At 35.9% G+C, this 23,339-nt stretch overlaps 1 protein-coding gene across 4 annotated transcripts in view; it reads left to right on the top strand.

The window, feature by feature from the left end:
- The window catches only part of LOC118277568 (uncharacterized), a 129,813-nt gene that overhangs the window by 99,703 nt on the left and 6,771 nt on the right, over window positions 1-23,339 (top strand). The window contains exons 4-24 of one of the 4 annotated variants that reach the window (XM_050696118.1): window positions 7,144-7,216; window positions 9,333-9,439; window positions 11,180-11,371; window positions 12,140-12,316; window positions 13,735-13,917; window positions 14,158-14,337; window positions 14,617-14,739; window positions 15,120-15,231; window positions 15,518-15,687; window positions 15,881-15,972; window positions 16,729-16,841; window positions 16,916-18,001; window positions 18,304-18,533; window positions 18,617-18,730; window positions 18,991-19,162; window positions 19,429-19,508; window positions 19,744-19,926; window positions 20,254-20,380; window positions 20,918-20,935; window positions 22,032-22,070; window positions 23,029-23,207. In XM_050696118.1, the coding sequence (XP_050552075.1) occupies window positions 7,144-7,216; window positions 9,333-9,439; window positions 11,180-11,371; window positions 12,140-12,316; window positions 13,735-13,917; window positions 14,158-14,337; window positions 14,617-14,739; window positions 15,120-15,231; window positions 15,518-15,687; window positions 15,881-15,972; window positions 16,729-16,841; window positions 16,916-18,001; window positions 18,304-18,533; window positions 18,617-18,730; window positions 18,991-19,162; window positions 19,429-19,508; window positions 19,744-19,926; window positions 20,254-20,380; window positions 20,918-20,935; window positions 22,032-22,070; window positions 23,029-23,207 (3,750 nt within the window). The remainder of the gene's footprint in view (window positions 1-7,143; window positions 7,217-9,332; window positions 9,440-11,179; window positions 11,372-12,139; window positions 12,317-13,734; window positions 13,918-14,157; window positions 14,338-14,616; window positions 14,740-15,119; window positions 15,232-15,517; window positions 15,688-15,880; window positions 15,973-16,728; window positions 16,842-16,915; window positions 18,002-18,303; window positions 18,534-18,616; window positions 18,731-18,990; window positions 19,163-19,428; window positions 19,509-19,743; window positions 19,927-20,253; window positions 20,381-20,917; window positions 20,936-22,031; window positions 22,071-23,028; window positions 23,208-23,339) is intronic. The other 3 variants (XM_050696119.1, XM_050696120.1, XM_050696121.1) reach the window with 3 other exon arrangements.

Here is a 23,339-nt window from a genome sequence, read left to right as displayed (position 1 = left end):
AGTTCGCGCCATATTCAAGTTCGCGCCATATTCAAGTTCGCGCCATATTCAAGTTCGCGCCATATTCAAGTTCGCGCCATATTCAAGTTCGCGCCATATTCAAGTTCGCGCCATATTCAACTTCGCGCCATATTCAACTTCGCGCCATATTCAACTTCGCGCCATATTCAACTTCGCGCCATATTCAACTTCGCGCCATATTCAAAGTAGCGCCATATTCAAAGTAGCGCCATATTCAAAGTAGCGCCATATTCAACTTCGCGCCATATTCAACTTCGCGCCATATTCAAAGTAGCGCCATATTCAAAGTAGCGCCATATTCAAAGTAGCGCCATATTCAAAGTAGCGCCATATTCAAAGTAGCGCCATATTCAAAGTAGCGCCATATTCAAAGTAGCGCCATATCGCCATCTTGGAAAAGGGGGTGGAAACACTTTTTTACTATATCTCGGAAACTATGCATCGTACAAAAAAATAAAATAATATTTGTATAAAATTATTTTGCCTACATGTTTAGTTATAAGTAAAAAAGTGAAGTTTTTTACAAAAAATTTTTCCTCTATAACTTTTTTACATTTTATAAATAAACTAGCTGACCCAGCGAACTTCGTACCGCTTTCGCGTAGCAATGATGCTCTACTTTATTTTGTATAGCTGAGTTATGTATGAGTCTAATTTAGTAAATTTGAACTGGAATCTATAATATCCTCCATATAAAAATGAATCCATCATTTCCTGATCTCACTATGGCTGAAAAGGATTATCTAATAAAAAAAAAAACAATATATATGTTCATAATAGTGTTTATTTCATAGGAATCAATAATTTCACTGTCCTGCAGGCGCCTTATCGGTTCTGATGACAATTTTGTGATTATCTGATGGCATGCGGTCTAATGCATTTGTGAATAATGCAACTAATTAATTGTGTTGATGGAAACATGTTTGAAGTTGTTCATCACAATGGATCTTTTTACTGAGTTGTTGTGTGCGCAACGCTGATCGACTTCTCTTGCTGAAGTGTCCATAAAATATATTTGCAAAAATGTACAGTCTTCAACAGGCACTGGCAATAAAAAACATGTTTGATGATATATTTGAATCCCTGAATCTGTAAGAATATAAATAATGTAATCTGTATGTATACAGGTAATTGTATAGCAAATTGTACCACCATGTGGCTCGCAAAATACTGCCACAATACTTTACATCATTTCAAATTAAAACTACTTTAAACCTCGACATTAAACTGCCATCCACGGCATTATCATTAGCATTCGGATTATTATTAAAAAAAACGTTTGCCATTATACTTACTTGCTAAAAGTAGGCAAAAAATTGTCTCGTATAACTAATGATGTAATTTGAAAGCAATTATTGTACTGCTGGATATGAGTCAAAAAATGAACCAATGAATGTAGTGGCTCCGGTGCCGGTACCAATGGCGTCAATTTGACTTGGCCGCTGGCGCAACACAATCCAGAGGCTTCATTTTTGAATTTCAATCCCAATGTGGGCACACAATGTTCATTAGTCCAATAGCAACAATTTGCTATGAACTGTAATCAATTGCCACATTATAACTGAATGCAGCTTAAATTAAAAATAACGAATAATTAATTAATTTAACGATTTAAATAAGTATATGTGTATTTAAATAAGAATAGAACGCGAGTGAAGCCACAACGTATTAACGAAAATGACGAATTTTCAAGCAAATATTAATCTTCTCTATCAAACATTCTACGTCTTCTACCCTTTTTATTAAAAAGTAGCCTATGTTCTTTCGCTCCTCATTAAGTGTCTAAACACAAAATTTCGCTGTTACAAATGTTATACAGTTTTAAAAATGACAAATTTCCATATGACCATTCATCCCCTATTTTTTTGCAATAAAAAGTATCAAGTAAGGTCTATTCTATCTCAGTATTAAATTCCATCAAAATCGGTTCACTTTTTTTTTCACTGGTTTAGGCTTGAAAGCGTAATTACAGACAGACAGAGTTACTTTCGCATTTATAATATTAGTAGGGATTCTGTGCTCCAAGTCTCCAACGCACACTTATCCAATAGCATTTGTTTTTTAATATCCAATAGCAATATGAACTTTATCCAATAGCAATAAAGCTCAAATTGACTCTACGTATTAGTTAGAAAACGTTTGTATGGGATAAAGAAAAGGGCTGTTTTTAGGGCTTTTCCGTCAATTATTTGATATTTTCTCGCCGTAAAAACCATCCTTGAACTTTGACGAATATTACAAAAAAAGAATTGGCCAAATTGGTCCAGGCGTTCTCGAGTTATGCGCTTACCAACACTTTTAGCTATCCATTTTTATATATAAGATTAACAACAATTTGAGTATAAAAATAAATATACTTACAACAACACAAAAGTCGTTGTTGGTAGGGACCCCTGACACGTGTTGAATATTTTTAGGTTATAATTAATAATAACAGATATTATTATCTTATCTTATATTATTAATTTACTATTAATTAATTAATTGTATAATTAATTTAAGAGAGTTATTATTAGTATTATTTATAATGAATAACTAGCTGACCCAGCGAACTTCGTACCGCTTTCGCGTAGCAATGATGCTCTACTTTATTTTGTATAGCTGAGTTATGTATGAGTCCCTATTAAATTTGAACTGGAATCTATAATATCCTCCATATAAAAATGAATCCATCATTTCCTGATCTCACTATAGCTGAAAAGGACTTTACTAATTAAAAAAAAACAAAATATATGTATTTCCATAATAGAGTTTATTTCATAGGATTCAATAATTTCACTGTCCTGCAGGCGCCTTATCGGTTCTGATAACAATTTTGTGATTATCTGATGGCATGCGGTCTAATGCATTTGTGAATAATACAACTAATTAATTGTGTTGATGGAAACATGTTTGAAGTTGTTCATCACAATGGATCTTTTTACTGAGTTGTTGTGTGCGCAACGCTGATCGACTTCTCTTGCTGAAGTGTCCATAAAATATATTTGCAAAAATGTACAGTCTTCAACAGGCACTGGCAATAAAAAACATGTTTGATGATATATTTGAATCCCTGAATCTGTAAGAATATAAATAATGTAATCTGTATGTATACAGGTAATTGTATAGCAAATTGTACCACCATGTGGCTCGCAAAATACTGCCACAATACTTTACATCATTTCAAATTAAAACTACTTTAAACCTCGACATTAAACTGCCATCCACGGCATTATCATTAGCATTCGGATTATTATTAAAAAAAACGTTTGCCATTATACTTACTTGCTAAAAGTAGGCAAAAAATTGTCTCGTATAACTAATGATGTAATTTGAAAGCAATTATTGTACTGCTGGATATGAGTCAAAAAATGAACCAATGAATGTAGTGGCTCTGGTGGCGGTACCAATGGCGTCAATTTGACTTGGCCGCTGGCGCAACATAATCCAGAGGCTTCATTTTTGAATTTCAATCCCAATGTGGACACACAATGTTCATTAGTCCAATAGCAACAATTTGCTATGAACTGTAATCAATTGCCACATTATAACTGAATGCAGCTTAAATTAAAAATAACGAATAATTAATTAATTTAACGATTTAAATAAGTATATGTGTATTTAAATAAAAATCGAACGCGAGTGAAGCCACAGGCAACGTATTAACGAAAATGACGAATTTTCAAGCAAACATTAATCTCCTCTATCAAACATTCTACGCCTTCTACCCTTTTTATTAAAAATTAAAAAGTAGCCTATGTTCTTTCGCTCCTCATTAAGTGTCTAAATACAAAATTTCACTATTACAGCTTTAAAAATGACGAATTTCCATATGAACATTAATCCCCTATTTTTACCCACTCTCCCCTATTTTTTTGCAATAAAAAGTATCAAGTAAGGTCTATTCTATCTCAGTACTAAATTCCATCAAAATCGGTTCACTGGTTTAGGCTTGAAAGCGTAATTACAGACAGACAGAGTTAATTTCGCATTTATAATATTAGTAGGGATTCTGTGCTCCAAGTCTCCAACGAACACTTATCCAATAGCATTTGTTTTTTAATATCCAATAGCAATATGAACTTTATCCAATAGCAATAAAGCTCAAATTGACTCTACGTATTAGTTAGAAAACGTTTGTATGGGATAAAGAAAAGGGCTGTTTTTAGGGCTTTTCCGTCAATTATTTGATATTTTCTCGCCGTAAAAACCATCCTTGAACTTTGACGAATATTACAAAAAAAGAATTGGCCAAATTGGTCCAGGCGTTCTCGAGTTATGCGCTTACCAACACTTTTAGCGATCCATTTTTATATATAAGATTAACAACAATTTGAGTATAAAAATAAATATACTTACAACAACACAAAAGTCGTTGTTGGTAGGGACCCCTGACACGTGTTGAATATTTTTAGGTTATAATTAATAATAACAGATATTATTATCTTATCTTATATTATTAATTTACTATTAATTAATTAATTGTATAATTAATTTAAGAGAGTTATTATTAGTATTATTTATAATGAATAATGAGAGATACACTGACAGTAAACGTCACTACTAAGTTTGATGCATAAACACACATAAACATTAATGATGGCCGACAACTGTGGAGGGAGTGAGAGAAACAGGAGACCGGCTTCGGTCTCATCCCCACTCCGCGTTGTTCACTGGGTAGTTACACCGATATAGTCTGGCCAATGAGTATCCAGAGTAAAAGCGCGGAAAATTTTAAAAATTAATTAAATTACTAAAATGATTAATAAAAAATAGGGGTTGGTGATAGAAGGGCAAAAACTTAGGGTTGTATGTATTTTTGAATATCGTATCATAAAAAAATAAATAAAAAAAATTTTGTCGAAAAAATGAAAAAAAAATTTGAGGGGTGGACCACCCTTATTATTTAGGGGTGTGAAAAATAGATGTTAGCCGATTCTCAGACCTACTCAATATGCTTACCAAATTTCAGAGGAATCGGTCGAGCCGTTTCGGAGGAGTTTGGAGACTAACTTTGTGACACGAGAATTTTATATATAAGAAGAAGATGACTTCAGACCGATATTGTAGAATATTTTTCGGATTTGTTTTTATTGTTAATTTAGGGCAAAAGGTCATACATATAAACATATTTGTAGGCAAAAAATGCGTCCTCTAAAAAACTCATATGTAACATTTCAATGTACTATTACTTGAAATCACTCTGTGACCTGAGCTAATATTAATTTTAGGTCAAAATAAACTAATAAATGAAATTTTCAGTGACACCCACGCAGCACCTAGATACATAAGAACCTAGGTATCTAAACTACATTAACAGCAGACCTCACTCCTAGCGCCAAGTACTATGTAAAAGCAAATTCATCTTACTTATTCCGAAAATAGCCAAAAAAACACCGAAAATCGACTCTAAAGCATCGAAAAATAGAATCCATTTTACAATCCAAATACTTTCAGACCCATTTATCTTTTTAATTTGATCTAGATTAGGAGCGAAGCTGACAATTTACTGAGTAAACACATTGGGAGGCATCCATTAGTCGACCGGGCCGTTATCCGACGTTGTAATCATTCCATTGTTTTCTCTCACAATTGAGAACTGATTACAATACTATAGGCCTTCGATTTCAGCAAAGGGACAGTTGTTCTATAGTAAATTATGGCGCTGGATCGAATTCTATCTTGTTCAATTTAATATTATTACACAGATTAGTTAAATATGTAATAAAATGTATTTATCATTTATGTACACATACACGCATATAACATAAAGGACAATAGATAATGATTGAAAGTACATAGGTACTACATATTGGAATTTCTTACTGTAAAGTGGCAGGAAAAGTAATTAAGACATAATATATAGAAAAGAAACGTAAAACTAAATAGATATCTTACGATTATAACCAAACCAAGGGATTTATATGTAGATTACAATAGTGAAGTTATATAGAAAATTTACTATTGTAATCTTCAAACTCAACACTACCTCCCATTAAAGCCGTGGCAGATAATTTTACAACACCTCTAACATATAAGTAAAAATAGGATATAAATAACCATAAACAAACAAACCTCACCCCAATTTATGTATGCTAACACAACAACTTTAGAAAACCGCGTACCTTTTTCCCGAAAAATTAATTAATTAGTAATCAAACAGCAAGCAAAGCCGGGCAAATTAACGAATACAAATTATTACAGCCGAGTTTGTTGAGACGAGAGCAAACATATTGTAATGAATTAGTATACATAAATACAAGCAAACAGCTGTTGGCTATCCCACGTATTTCAGGAAAATAATATAGTCAACAGCACATCAAAGTATCTGTACTGTTACAAGGCATTTTCAACCTTGGAAAGATAAGTTACAGAGTCCTTAATTGCTTAAATGAGTTTGAAATTTGGGGTAGCTTGATCAGCGTGGTGTTTGTCGAGTTTATTTTTTTATATTCAATCTTATATGCTTTGTTATAAAGTTGAAAGTCTGTTGTATATAGAATGGGGTAGTTTTATGTGATTCTATGTTTACGGTAACCAGATGATTTGTAGGCTACGGTTTTTCGTATCATCAACGTTCTATTGTTTTCTATGCAACAAAAGATCGCGTTTAATAATGCTTTTAAAAGAAACGTGTAAAATGAGACTTGCGTGAGTATTTACAAGGAAATAATTTAGGGGCCACCTTTGCCACTACCTAAAACTTACTACAATAGATAAATATATATTGTCACACCTTTTATCGTACGGCAGGCAGAGGAGCACATTATGGCCTGTAATACAAGTGCATAATGTACTCCCACATTTGTGTTATAAGTGCTATGTAATAGGGGGTGAGCCTATAGCCATACACCTGGTACATTTCTGGATACCTTGCTACTAATGTGAATTGTTTCCAAAAACCGAAAAAGTCTCAGCAATACTTTGCTCGACGCGGGAATCGAACCCGAGACCCTTTGCCCAGCAGTCGTACTTGTGAGAACTCGGCCAACGGAGGCCGTCTACAATAGAAATTATACTACTGAAATCTTATAAAATCAATGTTCAATGGTAGACTAATGCAGACCAAACTGTACACTATGAATGCATTAAAGTAATTTCATTTGATTTGATTTGACTAATCTTTCTTTTCTTTTGTTTCAGACCGCGAATGTCCTGAACTGACGCAGCCTGAGATCGGAAAGGTCACTCTCACAGGGAGGCTGTTTGGCGATAAGTATGTTTTACATCTATCATTTATAAAAAAAAACATGTAGCGATGAGGTTTTATCGCATGCACGGGCAAGGCTGCGATGTGACACATGAGAAAATATTACCGTTTTGAATGACAGATTTCAGCGAACAAGAAAATTTTCGGCTTGGTATTAAAATAAAATACATGCTAAATTCATGAAATTTTAGAATCCCAACCTCTCCTGTAACACAAAAGTGCTGAAATGCAACTAATCCTCCAGTGTTACAGGGGATGCTTTTCCACCTGAAATGTGCTATGGCTACGTCAAGTCAATGCGTTTGGCTTTCAACAATTATATTCATAGGTACAAATAGAGCACTGGTGGAGACGGACTCAGCTAAAGCCGGGTCCAGACGAGTGTAACGTGTAATGTAATCCACCGTGTAATGTAACACGAATTCTTCAGCGCGAGTGTTACATGTAATGCTCGTACTGCCGTCCACACGTAGAATTCGTGTTACATTACACGGTGGATTACATTACACGTTACACTCGTCTGGACCCGGCTTAAGATATATAAAAAGATAGCATAAGTGTTCGATTTTACTTAACGTTTAGATAATGTGAGTCTAATAGTTAGGTAGGTAGGTAGGTATGTATGTATGTATCAATAAAATCGAGGAATAACTAATTTACATAATTTAAATTTGCATACGACTGCCTCGTTGGCCGAGTGGTTGCAAGTGCGACTGCCGGGTAAGGCAAGGGGTCTCGGGTTCGATTCCCGGGTCGGGCGAAGTATTACTGGGCTTTTTTCGAAAATTTCTCAGTAGTAGCACGGAGTCTGGAAATGTGCCCGGTATATGGCAATAGGCTCACCACCTATTACATGGGACTTACAACATAAATTGTGAAAAGTGGGTGTACATTGTACAGCGTGACGATATGTATGTATGTATGTATGTATGTAAATTTGCATATTTGCATATTTGCATAAATAATAAAATTACGGCACATTAACTTGCTTTATGATTTATAGTAAAATTATCTCGATAATACTTCAATAATCGAGTACATAAATATAGCACATAGGTATACAACTTAGTATTAACCAACATAAAAATAATAATTCAAGTACCAAAATACATAACACAGTAAAATAAAAGGGCACATAAGACAATAATTATTAAAACAACTTACTCAACTTAGTGGTGGTTAGATCCTTCCAGTTCTGCAGCTGACAACTGAATAACCCGATATTCGAATAAGCGTCGGTATTTATAGTGAATTTGTGTCAACCGTCATTTTCAATTTAAATACTTTTTGTTAAACAATTTGAATATATTTTAACTAAAATATTAAGAAATATTCTCTGTTGTAAATAATAATATTTTACAATATATTTCCGTACTAATAAACATTTAATTGTAATCACAAAACATAAATTGACAATATAGCCTTTAAATTGATAATACCTAACCTATCACGTGCTATGGATGCGCAATGGAGAATGTTAATATTACGTAAATAAAAAAATACCTACACATTCTTATATTTAAATAGCTTTAAAACATTATTAAGTGATAACTTACTACTTAGTTATAAGTATTAAAAAATTAAATATATGAGACGTTGTACTATGACGTCACAGTACAACGTTAATTTTGTATGAGAAATTCAAGTCATCAAAACCTTAGATGCATATAATTTGGTCAGTTTTGATTGTACGAAAAAACTAAGTATACAGATCAATTCGTTACATCGAGGGCTTCATAGTTACACACATGTCTAAAAATGTTAACATTCTCCATTACATAGCTTAGTATCAGTGGAAACGGTCACATAGTTTCTCAACTTACCTATTATTACATTGTCATATACTGAGCACAATTCCAGGCTCCGTGCTGATGAGAAATTTTCGAAATACTGAAATAAGCATTTTTTTAGGGTGGATAATCATCCAATGTCTTCTCCCGTGTCAGACTCTTACTGACTGAAAACCACCCCGTTCTTACTCCTGCTTTTCGAGCCGGAGCCCCGGTAAACTCGCTAGATAGTCCGCAGCTCCGGATCAGACCGAAAAAAGCCTAGCAATACAATTGTGCACCTATAAACATGTACTGATTAAAGTGATTAATTTTGTACTCATCACCACCAGGGCGGTATACTCCTGCCCCCACGGCTACCACGTGGTCGGCCTGCAGAGCAGGAGTTGTCAGGCGGACGGCAAGTGGGCTGGCCAGCCACCAGCATGCAAGGAGAACAGTACGTATTTATTTTTAACTAGCTACTTCCGCGCGGTTTCACCCGCTCTGCTCGGTTCCTATTGATCGTAGCGTGATGATTTATAGCCTATAACCTTCCTCGATAAATGCGCTATCCAACACAAAAAGAATTATTCAAATCAGATCAGTAGTTCCTGAGATTAGCGCTTTCAAACAATCAAACAAACAAACTCTTCAGCTTTATAATATTAGTATAGATTAGTATAGATTCTTACATGTACTTAGGCTTGCTTGCTTAATGAATACAATAGAAATATGCACGGACGTAAGACATAGCATGTGCTGGTGTTCTCTAGGTGGACCGATGTCATCATCAGAGTCGTGAGGAGTCATTGGATGTCAAAGGAAACAGTTTGCCTCCTGAATCCAATGACTCTTTAGAAGTTGAGGATTTCCTTAGAGCATGATGCACATAGTTACACTATGCCTAAGGCATGAAACACGTACAAAGAGATGTCATAACTGGATTTGCCTTTAACATAATACGTGATATTTTACAAAAGGCGCGAGACGTTACAAATCATGCTCCTCTCTATGTTCCATCTAGCGATCCCATATTACAAACACGTTGCCAAATGTCCACATTTTAATGTGCCACTTTCTGAGTGCTTATAACCTATCTACGCCTTTTTACTTTTAATATCATTGGGCAGGGCTGTTTCTATGTGTCACTGTGACACAATCACATTATGGCATTTCCTCTTTGTATTTGCTTCATGATTAAGTGACATGACCTACATGCTCATGCTCATCACAGTCAACGTCTTCGAGCTGATGATGATGATGAATATCTTGACGCTGCCGAAAGCGTCACCTTTTTCTATTTTAGCCGTTTTGTTTAACTTAAGACAATCACTTAGTACTTCTAGATAGACTACATAGTCAACCTAAATTCACACAATAAAGATCAATAGATGAATATAAGGGCTTCCATTAAATATAAATATCAAAGCAAGTCTGGCTTTTACGAAAATAGAAACAGCAATGAATATCTAATTGGATTTACATGAGCAACGACTTTGAGTATTGACACTAAATCAATAGAATTTGTCTGAAACTTCATTTCAAAGCTTTGCTTTTGAAACAGATATTGAAATTAACGTCTGAACGAATATTTTATACGACTTTTGATGTTTAATATTTGTTGGATTTTAATAGTTTTATGTGCTAGCCTGATTTTGAACCATATTGTTTTGTTAACATAGTTGGAATTCCACTGAAGTAATTGAACATTGTAGGATACAATGTAAATATTAACTTTTTTGTTTTTAACTTTAATTATATTTTGCAATGAATTCTAAAGTCTAAATCTATTGATCGATTTGGAGTGGTTTTATATGTGCTACCTTTTTTTGAGGAGAGAAAATCATCCAATGCATTCTCTCGCCTTGGGCGAGAGGAGTGTCAGACTCTTACTGACTAAAAACCACCCCGTTCCTACTCCTGCTTTTCGAGCCGGAGCCCCGGCAACCCACTACGCAATCCGTTTTAATGGATTTTCAACTTCACAGCGGTTGTCCCACTACATTTTGTTTAGACGATGTGTATATGCTGTTACTAATGAAGCATGTTAAACATTAAATGCCGTGTACAGTTATAATTGGACTTCAGATTAATGTACTATGTGTTGTATTTACTGTGCGGATTGTCTTAGTCTGTAGTCTGTCACTGTACCTATGAAAATAAATAAATATGAATCTTTGTCCATTTGGTTTTGCAGTCTACTGCCTGCAGCCCCCCACAATAGAGCATGCCCGCCACTCCGCACTCCCTGAGCAAGCCACCTTCGACCTGGATGCCACCGTGCAGTACAACTGCCACACTGGCTACGTCACGAATGGATTCCCCAGAGCCAAGTGCCTGGCTATTGATGGTCAGGCGTCTTGGTATGGACCTGATATTAGCTGCGAACGTGAGTATCTTGATTTTAATATTTTTTGGACGTATGAACTCTTTAATACATTGACTGCCAATAAAAATCTGTTGAAGGCAAATCCTCCGCTAGCGCTGGTCACGTCTGCCCCCCATGGCGTTTAACGTGTTAAATAATCACTACTGTTCAAGGTTGTAAAATTTTATAACATAGGTACTAGTCAGACGTTGTTTTGCCTCATAAATTATTTCATGAAAAAAAAAATATCCGTGAGCAACCCTTATCACTGAAGGGCATGGAAAATAGTAGCCGATTCTCAGAGCTACTGAATACGCATATAAAATTTGGTATAAATCGGTAAAGCCGTTTCGGAGCAGTACGGTAACTAACATTGTCATATGGAAATTTTATATATTATTTTACATATCTAATCAAGAAAATGGTAAACCTTAGGTTGTTATGAAGAAAATATAGATTTTCAGCCAAATCTGGTTAAAGATCAGTGGAAAGCGAGACAACTTATGTCACATTAGCCAGCAAAGCATCATTAAAACATTTTAATATTTAGCATCTAATAAGGACAAACAACATCAATTAGCTAATTTTTATATGCAATATTTTAACTCTTAGTAAATAATATTGTAAAAGAGTAGCCACTTTGTGAAAGGGTATGGTGGGGTTGTCATATCTTAGATAAAAAAAACCTCTAAATAAAATAAGATTAAAAAAAGAAACTCTTAGAAAATATAAAATGCTGCTAATTAAATACTTGCCCATTTTCTTGATCAACAAAACTCCTTTCACCAGCTCGATCCTGCGGCGAACCAGGCGACGTACCCCACGGTTGGGTGACGGCAGACTGCCATACCTTCGGCTGCCGAGCTGTCGTCCAATGCGGACAAGGCTTTGAGCTCGTCGGCAAGGCAGAGAGATACTGCCAGGCTGACGGGGCCTGGGCCCCCAAGGAACTCCCCACCTGTGTCCGTAAGTAGACCTTAATTTGGATACTTTTGAGGCGTCTTCATGATGAGTCGCTTTTGAGGACTTTTGATAGCTTTAAATGGGGTAGACAGTCGAACCTAGTTATTATATTATTTGATTTATTATCAAGCAACATGACTTATAATAGTTGTGACTCAGTGTCAAAATGTTGACGCCAGATTTAATTGGAAAAAGATTGGAAGAAAGAAAGATAGCTTCACATATAATCTTAAAGTTTACTATGATAGAAGTTTTAGTACTTTCTTATTGAAATAGATTCTGAATAAAATTCTGTTAAGTTTAATACGTAGACTGATTTTAATTACTTGATATTTTAATTATTATGTTATTGGTTTACTCACGTAACTGTTTGACGAGGAACTCGACTAGTTTCAAGCGCGGAATGCTGCTCATGAATATGAGCTTCTAGCATGGCTTGAAACTAGTCGAGTTCCTCGTCAAACAGTTAAGTGAGTAAACCGATAACATAATAATTAATTTAGTATGTCTCACGAAAGTTATAATAAAATTACTTGACATTTGATGCAGACAAGTAACTTTACGTTAATAATAAAAATAAGTAAACAATAGAAGGTTCTAGAAACGAAGACGGCTCATCATGAAGATGCGAATAATTTTCAATATTATCAGCGAGTGGTCTTGCTTCGTGACAATGTAGTTGCCGATTTGTGTTGTCCTTCATTCTGGAATGTTGCATGGTACGGGTTCTCAATCTAACCTACATTACATCGGTAATAGATCGCATGACGCTTAAACAAATGATTATCATGGCTATCATCGGAGCAATATCATTGTCATGACGCAATTTATGGAAATCCCACTTTTACCTTGTTGTTTTCTTAATGTTATTATTGGTGTTGGACTCTTTATTGGGACTTAGAAGATATTTTATATAATTTAACTCTTTTCATTGTATGCTAGGTTCTTTTATTTACTTTTTGGGAGGGAAGTTTTTATAAAAAGTGGGAATTCCTCTGAAATTTGCCAAAAATGGATATTTCTGATTGTTTTTTCTCCTTTTAATGCTGCTTAGAAGGAGATGCCGGGACAGTTTGAGCATCCATTGCATTACGTAGTATATCAGAAGTAATGTTATTATAGAAACGTTGTCACCTTCAAATTCTATGGAACTATCGTTTTCCGCAACTTTAAAAGTTGTTTCTTTCTGTGGCCATGATAAAAATTGTCGTTAACTGCCTATCTGACTATTAGATGATATAGCAATGTTAGTAGTATTCGATGTTTATTGTAAATTTCTATCTTTAAACGCTGTAGTGAAATAAATGTAAAACAAAAATTATACTTGTTTTATTTTTGCATGTTATTGCATGGTTGAAATTGGTAACAACGCCATCTGTGTTTGATCGGGTATTGTTAAAGCGACACGTGTCGCCATCTAGTGGTAACGCAGGTGCAGTGTCCGCCGCCTGAGGCGCCGCGGCACGGCAAGGCAGTGTACACATCTTGCGCATACAATTCGGTCGTGTCATACGAATGCAAGTATGGATACCGGCTTGTGGGAGACGCGACTAGACGATGTGGCGCTGACAAGAAGTGGTCTGGCGGACAGCCAATGTGTAAAGGTAAAACTAAGTATATTTAACTCTCACTCTCATCTGTTCTCACCTTTATCTTCACCATTCCACACCCTACATAAACTTCACTTAACAAAGAACAGCATAATCACTGCATATCACATATCACCCTTTGCACTTCCACAGCCATGCTCAACATCACAACAGCTTCTGTATTTTCATCACTTTAGCCCATAACTAGTATTCTACAAGTAATTGCTTACTTTTCCCCCCTATCAATGGTTTCAGAGATCAACTGTGGTCACCCTGGGCAGCTATGGAATGGTTGGTTGGAGAACATTTCCTCTGGAACTGGTCTGGGTGCCTCCATAATCTTCAGATGTCAGGATGGTATGAAGATGGAGGGCAATGGGTCTGCTATCTGCCAGAATGATGGCACTTGGAGTCATCCGTTGCCTATGTGTTTGGGTAAGTGATGATGATAATTAACCCATTTTACTGCCCATTCCAATGACGGTTCAAAATCAGCTCTAATGGAGATACATTTTTGACATTAGTTCTATAGCGTTAAAGTCAAAATCGGTAGTATAACTTTAATCAGTAACTCTAGACCCTTGGAAACAAAACGATCGATTTATAAAAATATATAATCCTAATAATCGTTTTAATAACTGAAAAACATTATTTTATTGCTTCTTTTTTAGAAGAAAAATTAGTCGTAACACTATCTTACTTTACATATTCCAGCGCCATGCGTGGTGCCCCACGTGTCTCAAGGACGAGTGGTGCTTGTGGAGAACAAGACAGGAGACAACAGCACACATGAGGGCAACACGCAGATCGTAGGCAGCTCAACAATGGTGCAACATGGTATGTAAATAAGATAGTATGGTCATACCACGGTCTCACAGAAAACTGGCGTCAAACAAAGCTTGTGTTGTGTTTCCGCGTCCAAGAGAGGTTACCGGAGACTAAATCCTTTCAAAGGCCGCCAACGCACTTGTATTTGTGGTCTTGCGGGCATTTATGGGCGGCACTGATTGCTTACCATCAGCTGATCCATTTGCTCGTTTATACCCCTATATATTATACCATAAAAAATATATTCAAACGTTTTCATTTATATCTATAGAACAAAATCAGATTTTCAGAAGTTGTGTGAACCAATCGGCATTTTAAATCACCTGATTAGGGGACTAAGGAAGGTAAGGTATCATTTCTAAAATTTATTTTACTTTTTGGTGTTCCAGGTGAAATAATCGTGGTGGAGTGCGCGAAGGATTATGAGTTTCCAACGAATAATGCAGCTGTGACGTGTAACAATGGAACCTGGACACAGATCCCGAGGTGTCAGCCTGCCAGGTACGCCATTGCCATACCTATACCAGCTCATGTTATATGTATACCTACTTAATGTAAAATAATGACTTAGCTGTGTGGTGAGGCACCACTCCTGTTCGTCAATAGATGTAGTAAGATCTAACTATATGACAACTGACAGTATCGTCAACATACATAACATCTTTTTAACTTGTTAAGTCTAGAAATTATGACAAACCCCTTGTATTTAGAGAAGGTCTATTTATAATCCAGTTTCATTTATTACTGATTCTTTTATTTTGTCTTAACCTGACCATTTTTTGGACAGGTGCAAGAAAATGCCAAAATTCCCGAGGAACGGAATGGTGATAGCGCCCAAGACCGAGCATGGCATGAAGGCTCGATTCCGATGTAAGGATGGATTCGAACTGAAAGGGAACCCTATTGTTGTATGCTCTTTTGGAGTTTGGAGTGGAGAGACACCCAAGTGTGAAGAAGGTAAGGCATGCCAATTTATAATGACAAAGTCAAGGTTTCCTTAACTGAAAACCAGTGCTAACATTTCTATGCTATTGAAAGTGTTCATATATTTTGTATGATCTCTTTATTAATCAAAAGATATCTAACCGAACTTATTTAAAGATTTCCATTTTGTTCTATTTTTAACCACATACTTTGTATTTCATTCCAGTCTTCTGTCCATTCCCGGGCTACATAGAAAACGGCAAAGTCCTACTCGTGGGTAACATGGGCTTATACGACTATCGACCTTATGTTAAGAAGGTATTTACTTCCCAATTTAATACTTTATTCCTTCTAGAGCGAGATCCCAGTGCTGTCAGACATATCTTATTTTTATAAGCATTTAACCTTCGGCTTACAGTAGTCTTGTATATACTTTTTAATGCCTTAATGTTTGTAAAGCTTGCCGAGTGACACCTGCGCAGGTACCAGGTGAGAAAGGTAACTAAAAATTAGACTCACTTAACTTAAATTTTTATGTCTGATTTTTATAATGTTTTGTGCAATATATGTGAGGTTGGAGAGAAATATCTTTTCGGCAAAGCAGTAGCACATTTGTAACATTCACGATGGTAATCACGTTCGTCCAAATTATCTGGTAAAACTATGATGATTTGTACTACTGTTTTGCATTACAGGGGCACCATATATTGCTATTACAATTTTGTAAGGCGCACTATTTTTTAGAGCTTTAAGCCGTCTGATAAAAGTTTTGGTCCATGGAAAGTGTCTGATTTTTTTAATATGATTTCAAAGTAATATTCTACAAAACATATATAACAATCAGACATAAAAATTTAAGTTAAGTGAGTCTAATTTTTAGTTACCTTTCTCACCTGGTACCTGCGCAGGTGTCACTCGGCAAGCTTTACAAACATTAAGGCATTAAAAAGTATATACAAGACTACTGTAAGCCGAAGGTTAAATGCTTGTAAAAATAAGATATGTCTGACAGCTCTGGGATCTCGGACCATTCTCTATTATGGTTTATTTTAATAAAAACTTTAAAATTTTCAGGTGGTCAATAATAAGCAGATAATGTATGAATGTGAGAAAGGATATGTTCTATCTGAAGGTCCACCAGGAGCCACTTGTGTTGGAGGTCACTGGAGTCCGAGAGAACTGCCTAAGTAAGATAACAATACTAAAAAAAGAGATGCAAAATTTCAACCTATATTTTAACATGTATTATTCTCACTTCCAGGTGCACACTTTACCAGCATCCGCGAATCCGATGGAGCCGTCGACGTCGATCCATTCCAGACCCCGAAATTCGCCACAGAAGATCAACATACCTCCGACAGTATTACAACAACCTCCATCGCCAAACGGACCCCTCCCAACAATACGTTGACCAACTCTACGATAAATACAACCACGGGACTTCGAAACCAACTCTAAGACACGCTAATTTCAAAATCATGAAGAAATTCGACTTTGATGGTGATATGGAAACTCCTACTAGTAATGAAAATAATGACGAAAACTTCCCAACAGCTGTATACACTATTTACAACATTCATGGAGAACCTATCGGTCATAGGTTGTATTCATATCAACCTGTGTACGAACCAGAAGAGGATGAGATAGTACAGCATGGAGATACCTCGGAGTATGAAGATTCGGAAGAAGAAAACGATGAACTCGCCCATGTAACAGTACTGAAAGGTGGAATGTTTGACGAACATAGCACTGACAGCAATGCCGATAATATAAACAAACTCAAACACGAATATTTCGAGAGATACGTCGATAAACGACGCAAAAGATTTCTGATCAAAATATCTGAGGACGCTAAAAAGAATTCAGATAGTACTCAAGATGAAGAAGACGATTTAGAACTAGATGGTACGAAAAAAGTACTAGATATGGAACTAGAAGGTGACGAAACTAAGATTGATACTGTAACAAAAGTCCCACCAGAAAGCACTACTAAAGTAAGAATCAAACGAGGAATTAATAATGAAGAATATGATACGAATAATTGGACTCTAAAACCGACTACAGAAGATATAAATTTGAATAACGAAATTAATCTTGATTTATTAAAAGTAGTACCTTTGACTACTAAGCTAAGTGAACTTGACTGTGAAGATAGTAAGGAAATGACTGTAATACCTTTAAAACATAACTTTGAAGATAAAGACTTAGGTAAAGAAGTTGCTATAGTACCTTTGCAATACAACAAAACAAATTCTACAGAGGTTGATAATATTTTGGATAAGCGAGACAAAAGAACGAGTAGGAAAACTGATAGATTGAATCAGACTACTGCCACTGTTCCTAAAACGTAAGTACTTTTTGGTGTCATGAAGTAAAATTGTTGGTAAATTTTTAAGTGATATTCACGAAGCAAGAAGGCTTATGTGAGTAGAGTCTAATTATTAATGAACAAGAAAATCCACAATTAGTCGATATTTCTTCTATTGCATTTTCGATTGGGTCAATGAAATAGACATCTAATATGACGATGATGATAAAATAGACAATCAACTACGCAATACCATAAATTCAATTATTATAATAATGATTACAGTGAACCTCAAACCCCTACAAAACATACAAATAATTAAAGTCACCATCTCTTTACAGAGGCAGAGAAGGCAAGGGTGGTAGAAACAGACAACAAGCTTCCTCAACGGGTGAAGACCAAGATCAGACTGAAACTAAAGACGTAGTTGAAGGTAGCAGTCCACAGAATACCACGGAGAAAGGAAAAAAGGGACGCCCTAAATCCCCTTGTGAACCTATTGAGAGTGAACCGTATGTCAATATAGAAATTGTCAAGTACGGACGGGATCCTAATAATACGTTTAGTTCAGGTAAATTCCATTTCTTACTTTTACTTTGAAGTTTGGCTAAACACAGAATCAAGTCTGATGAGGCTTCTCTTTGCTTATTTCAGGGACAATAGTTCGTGTGGCCTGTGGTAAAGGTTACGGACTAAACTTAGAAACGAATGCCACAGCCAAATGTGTGCGAGGAAGGTGGAAACCTGAGAAGCCAAAATGTGAAATACGTGAGTAAGCTTACTCTAACATTGGTATGATAATCTGGTTAAGAAACTTATCTTCTGGTAGGGCTGTTGATGCTTCAAAGACTCTATTCAAGAATTTAATAATTCACCTCAATTTTTGGTACTAAGTCTCAAGTCATCAAGCTCTATGATTGCCGACTTTTGTTTCCAAAACCCTTTAAAACGATACCGTGTTCTAAATGACGATATGGTCTACAAAGCCTAAATAAATTAAAAATATGTTTTGAATATTCATAACACAGTTCCTTGCCACGTACCCTCAACGGAGTACGGCATCTACACGATGTCAGCTGACTCTGGACATCCGATGACGGCCAGCCAGGTGCTGGGCTCCAACCTGCAGGATGAGAAGGAACTGAATGAGACTGACCCGGTCCCCAATGGACAAGTCGTGCACTTCTCTTGTGAATATGGGTAAGTAGAAGGGTAAAAAATATGACTTTGAAGGAATTCGTATATTATTAACAGATTTAGCTTTAAATCAGAAAGAGAAAGTCAAAGTATTTATTTTATTTAATCCTTAATTATTAGGCACTTTTGAAACGTCTTTCGAAAATTGTCCGTCGGGGAAGCTAGGTGCTCGTTTCAAAGTGTAGCTTTGAATGGAGAAGAACGAGCAAGAAACTCCATCGTTACTCTTTTTGAGCTCTCACTTACAATTTGATTTCTTTTTATTTCAGATACAATGTGCAAGGACCAACGAATCTCCGCTGCTGGCTAGGAGAGTGGGCGGTTACCAGTATGCCAGAATGTGTAGCAGGTTAGTTATTTAAAATAGCATCCCCGCCCGATATGTAAAATTCAGTTCACATCATATAATAGGAGGGCAAGAAAAATCCAGTTTCATTAAAACACCTAAACAAAAGAACTAAAAAGTCCTTGAAATACAGTCATATAATCACCCAAAATAGTAGTAACTAGTTGAAATCTTCCAATATTATTCTGAGATGGGTATCTGTCCAAAGCCTAACTTGCTTCCTAAATCAATATTCCAGCTCCTTGCGAACTCCCACTGCTTCACGGTGCTACATACGAAGCTGGGTACCGAGCAGGACTGACGGTAGCTCACGCATCCTCCGTCAACATAGCCTGTGAGCCTGGCAGATCACCACCGGCCACCCTGAACTGTCATCTAGGAAGACTGCAGCCCACCGTCCATGATTTCTGCAGACCCCTTGGTAAGGATTACTTCTATAGACTACATTTCACTTCTTAGACACTTTAAAGACACCTCCATCAATAAACTTTAGCTTAACAAAAAAATATATAACGTTTAAATAGAAGTAACTTTGACTTTTGTTGTTTATTTTTTTATGGATTAGGTGGCAAACGAGCAAATGAGCCACCTGATGGTACGCGATCAGCGCCGCCCATGGACACCCGCAACACCAGACCAATTTATAACAACTCTTTTACGATTGATTGGAAACACTAGTATAGTAACTAGCAAGAATTTAACAGGTACCCAAAAATATGTATAAATTCTATTATTTTCTCCTTTTCAGCAAACCTAACCCGTCCACGGCCAACATCAGAATACCAAAGCGGTTCCGATATAGTTCGGGAAGATATATCTGAGCTGGAACCTGATATCGATGCTACCACTAACACAGACTGCGGCCCACCAGCCAGGTAAACTATTGAACTTAAACAGTAGGTAGATGAGGAAGAGCTAAGCACATGTTATCAAGAAAGTAGAAAGAAACAAAGTGAGGAAACATGCTAAAATTTATAGGGACTGTAGGATATACTCGTAGATAAGGGACCGTAGGTATAGATTAAACTTTTAGTCTATAAGCAGATGGATATAATGTTGAAGTAAGAATGTAATGTTTAACATAAGATAATAGATAGTAGGTTAGATAGAATGAAATCGTAAAGACATAGACCACGGTAACGATGATTAATCCGTGGTGGACGCAGATCTACGTGAGACACAATGTGTTTCCTATTGTTTCTCATATACCGATAGACAAGAGATTAAAAGATTCTTATAGATAGTGTATTAAAGAAACTAAGAAAGCCAAGACGATGAACAAATTGTTTATAATAAGAGATTAAAACAAATTACAAGTTTCAATTACTGCAAAAATAACAAATGAAACTCAAAGAAATATAAACCCTAAGAATCAGATGTTAAGTTTTAAAATATTGTACTTTTTTGTGCAGGAATCCACAAGAAGTCAGGTAATGTGTGATTAGCTCTGAATGTGATTATAAAAAGCTAATTGATTACATACATAATGACACTAGTACGTGAAATTCGAGTTTGTTTATTTTGACCAAACGCTTTCATTGTAGCTTCTGTGGTTTTTGTTTTTACATGTCTTGTTACGCCATATTGGTTAAAAAAAAAACGTTTTAATGATCATCATAAACATTTTAATGAATTCCGATTCATGAAAAGCGTTAGCTAAAACCACTTTGTCAACAATAACGATGTTGATGCTGATGATTAGGCAAAATGACAAAATTATCTTGAAAATGGCAAGATAACGACTTATAGCAACAATCAAATCTTCGTCGTTAGCAGTAAAATTGAGAATATTGAAATAAGAAATTTATTCCTTTTGGTGTTCCTCAAGGCACAATTCTTGGCCCTCCCTAAATATTGTACACTTTGCTATATGATTTAAAATGATTGGGTTAAAGAAATTTATTTAAAGTTTTAGGTACCAAATATGGCATACAGACATGTGTTTGAAATGATTTTCAGTTTCGTCACTCATCCAAATCACGTTGAAGGATCGAACATTATTATAGTTATAGAATAATAGTCTTTCACACAAAAGATATATGGTACATAATAGTTTGTTCAAAATGTTAGATCCTTGCGCTTTGGAGCAGTTGATTTGTTTTGTTTATTTTTTGTTTTAATTTAAGTTTGCTCTTGTAAACTGTGATAAGCAACACTTGGAGGAAGTTGTGTTCAGAATCAAGAATTTTAAGTTCTCATTTAGTGTTATTTAGTGTCTCAAATCTTTGTAAGATATAAATTGCTCAATTGAATCTGTGAGCTCAGATTTGGGTTAATCACTTCGGAAAGTGAAATCAAAGGCTCTGATAACATTACTCCTGACGGGATTAATAAAGTCCTTTCTACACGATTCGGTTTTTGGGTAGCCAGGGTCGGTTTTTCAAGGTTTTAAAATCTTATGGGAACAAATGTCTGACTGCACCTTCCTCCATCAAATCACTGTCATCCAACTAGGATGAAACGAGCCGCGATAAAAAAGAAGTAATGTGTTTGCAAAGATATGCGTTTCTTATTTGCTCGCTGAAGACTGAAGGGAACCCAGGCGTTCAGGGATGCGAAGCCCTGGTGAGAGCCTTATAGGTTCGAAATTTTGCTTCTTTACTAACTCACGTCATCACTTACTCATCGATGGTCATGTTCATCAGTTTCCAAATTCATGTTTTGACATTCCTCCGTGACTTCTGCTGTGGGTTTGACTAAGATGATTCGAGTTTCCTCCGTTTCTTTGAATGGAAAAATCTTTTGATTGAGACATTCCTTTGCTTCAACATCCTGTACCAAGTCAATATAAATTGGTGTATTGTTGTCCAATTATGGGACGAAGGCCTCTTCTCTAATGGCGGATAAATGACCAATGTCCATTACAGACAAACTTGTTATGGTAGTATTCGATAATACTACCAAAAAACTACCCTTCTAGAAGTATCTATCTGGTAATTAGATACATATTCCTTTGCAAATACCTCCTACTGTTGTTGTAATAAGAAATAAATAGAGAGTAAAATCTGCCAATTAATGGTTTTGACATTTATTATCAAGTGCTAAGGATCTTAGTCACTCCCAGTACATCACATCTTCATACTTTTTCAAGGGTTAACTTCACAATCATGGTACAAATCCTCGGAAGGCAGGGCTTAGTTAACGTTGAAAAATATACTTTCTACCTATGTTGATAAGAACGCTAATTGTATGGCCGTAACCTGGCTTCTTATGTCTTGGCCAAGCTTCTGTTTGGTTGCTAATTATTTGAAAATTTCGTCTTATAGTGCATGACCAACGGATTTTGTTCTACGTTTATTCTAAAATTTTTCTTTTATATTTAATGTTTTACCTGAATCTAGTACTTTATTATGGTCACTGGTGAAATTTTCAATTCTATCAAGTAAATGCTGTGTTACTGAAGCATTATCTTCTAGCCAACCAACCCTTTGCCTTAAATTTTCTAGATTTTTCTTGTTCATCAGTGGCCTGAAAGTGGTTGTTTATGTTTTGGGGTTCAGTATTTTGGAATAATTCCTTGAAGGGTCCAGGGTACGCTGATATACCGTGATGGGGCTGAAGTGAACAGCTCCTTAGGAGTGGAAGGGTATCCTCATGGCACCGAGATCACGTTCAGATGCATAGCATCCATCATGGGAGAGAAGACCACTTGGAAGCTGATTTGTGAACAGGGTAACTGGGTCGGCAAGAGTTTCAATTGTGGTAAGTCTCACATTTTCTAATTGATTAAACTTAGCTGTAATACTAAAATCTTTTTACTTGCCTTTTATTTTTGTGATCTCTAGAAGTAAAATAAAGTCTTACTCTTTTTTGTCTAATTACTATCTGTGTCCA

The sequence above is a fragment of the Spodoptera frugiperda genome, chromosome 10 (assembly GCF_023101765.2).
Source record: "Spodoptera frugiperda isolate SF20-4 chromosome 10, AGI-APGP_CSIRO_Sfru_2.0, whole genome shotgun sequence".
Taxonomy (NCBI): domain Eukaryota; kingdom Metazoa; phylum Arthropoda; class Insecta; order Lepidoptera; family Noctuidae; genus Spodoptera; species Spodoptera frugiperda.
Note: the sequence above shows the minus strand (reverse complement) of the source record. Positions and strands in the feature narration are given on the sequence as shown.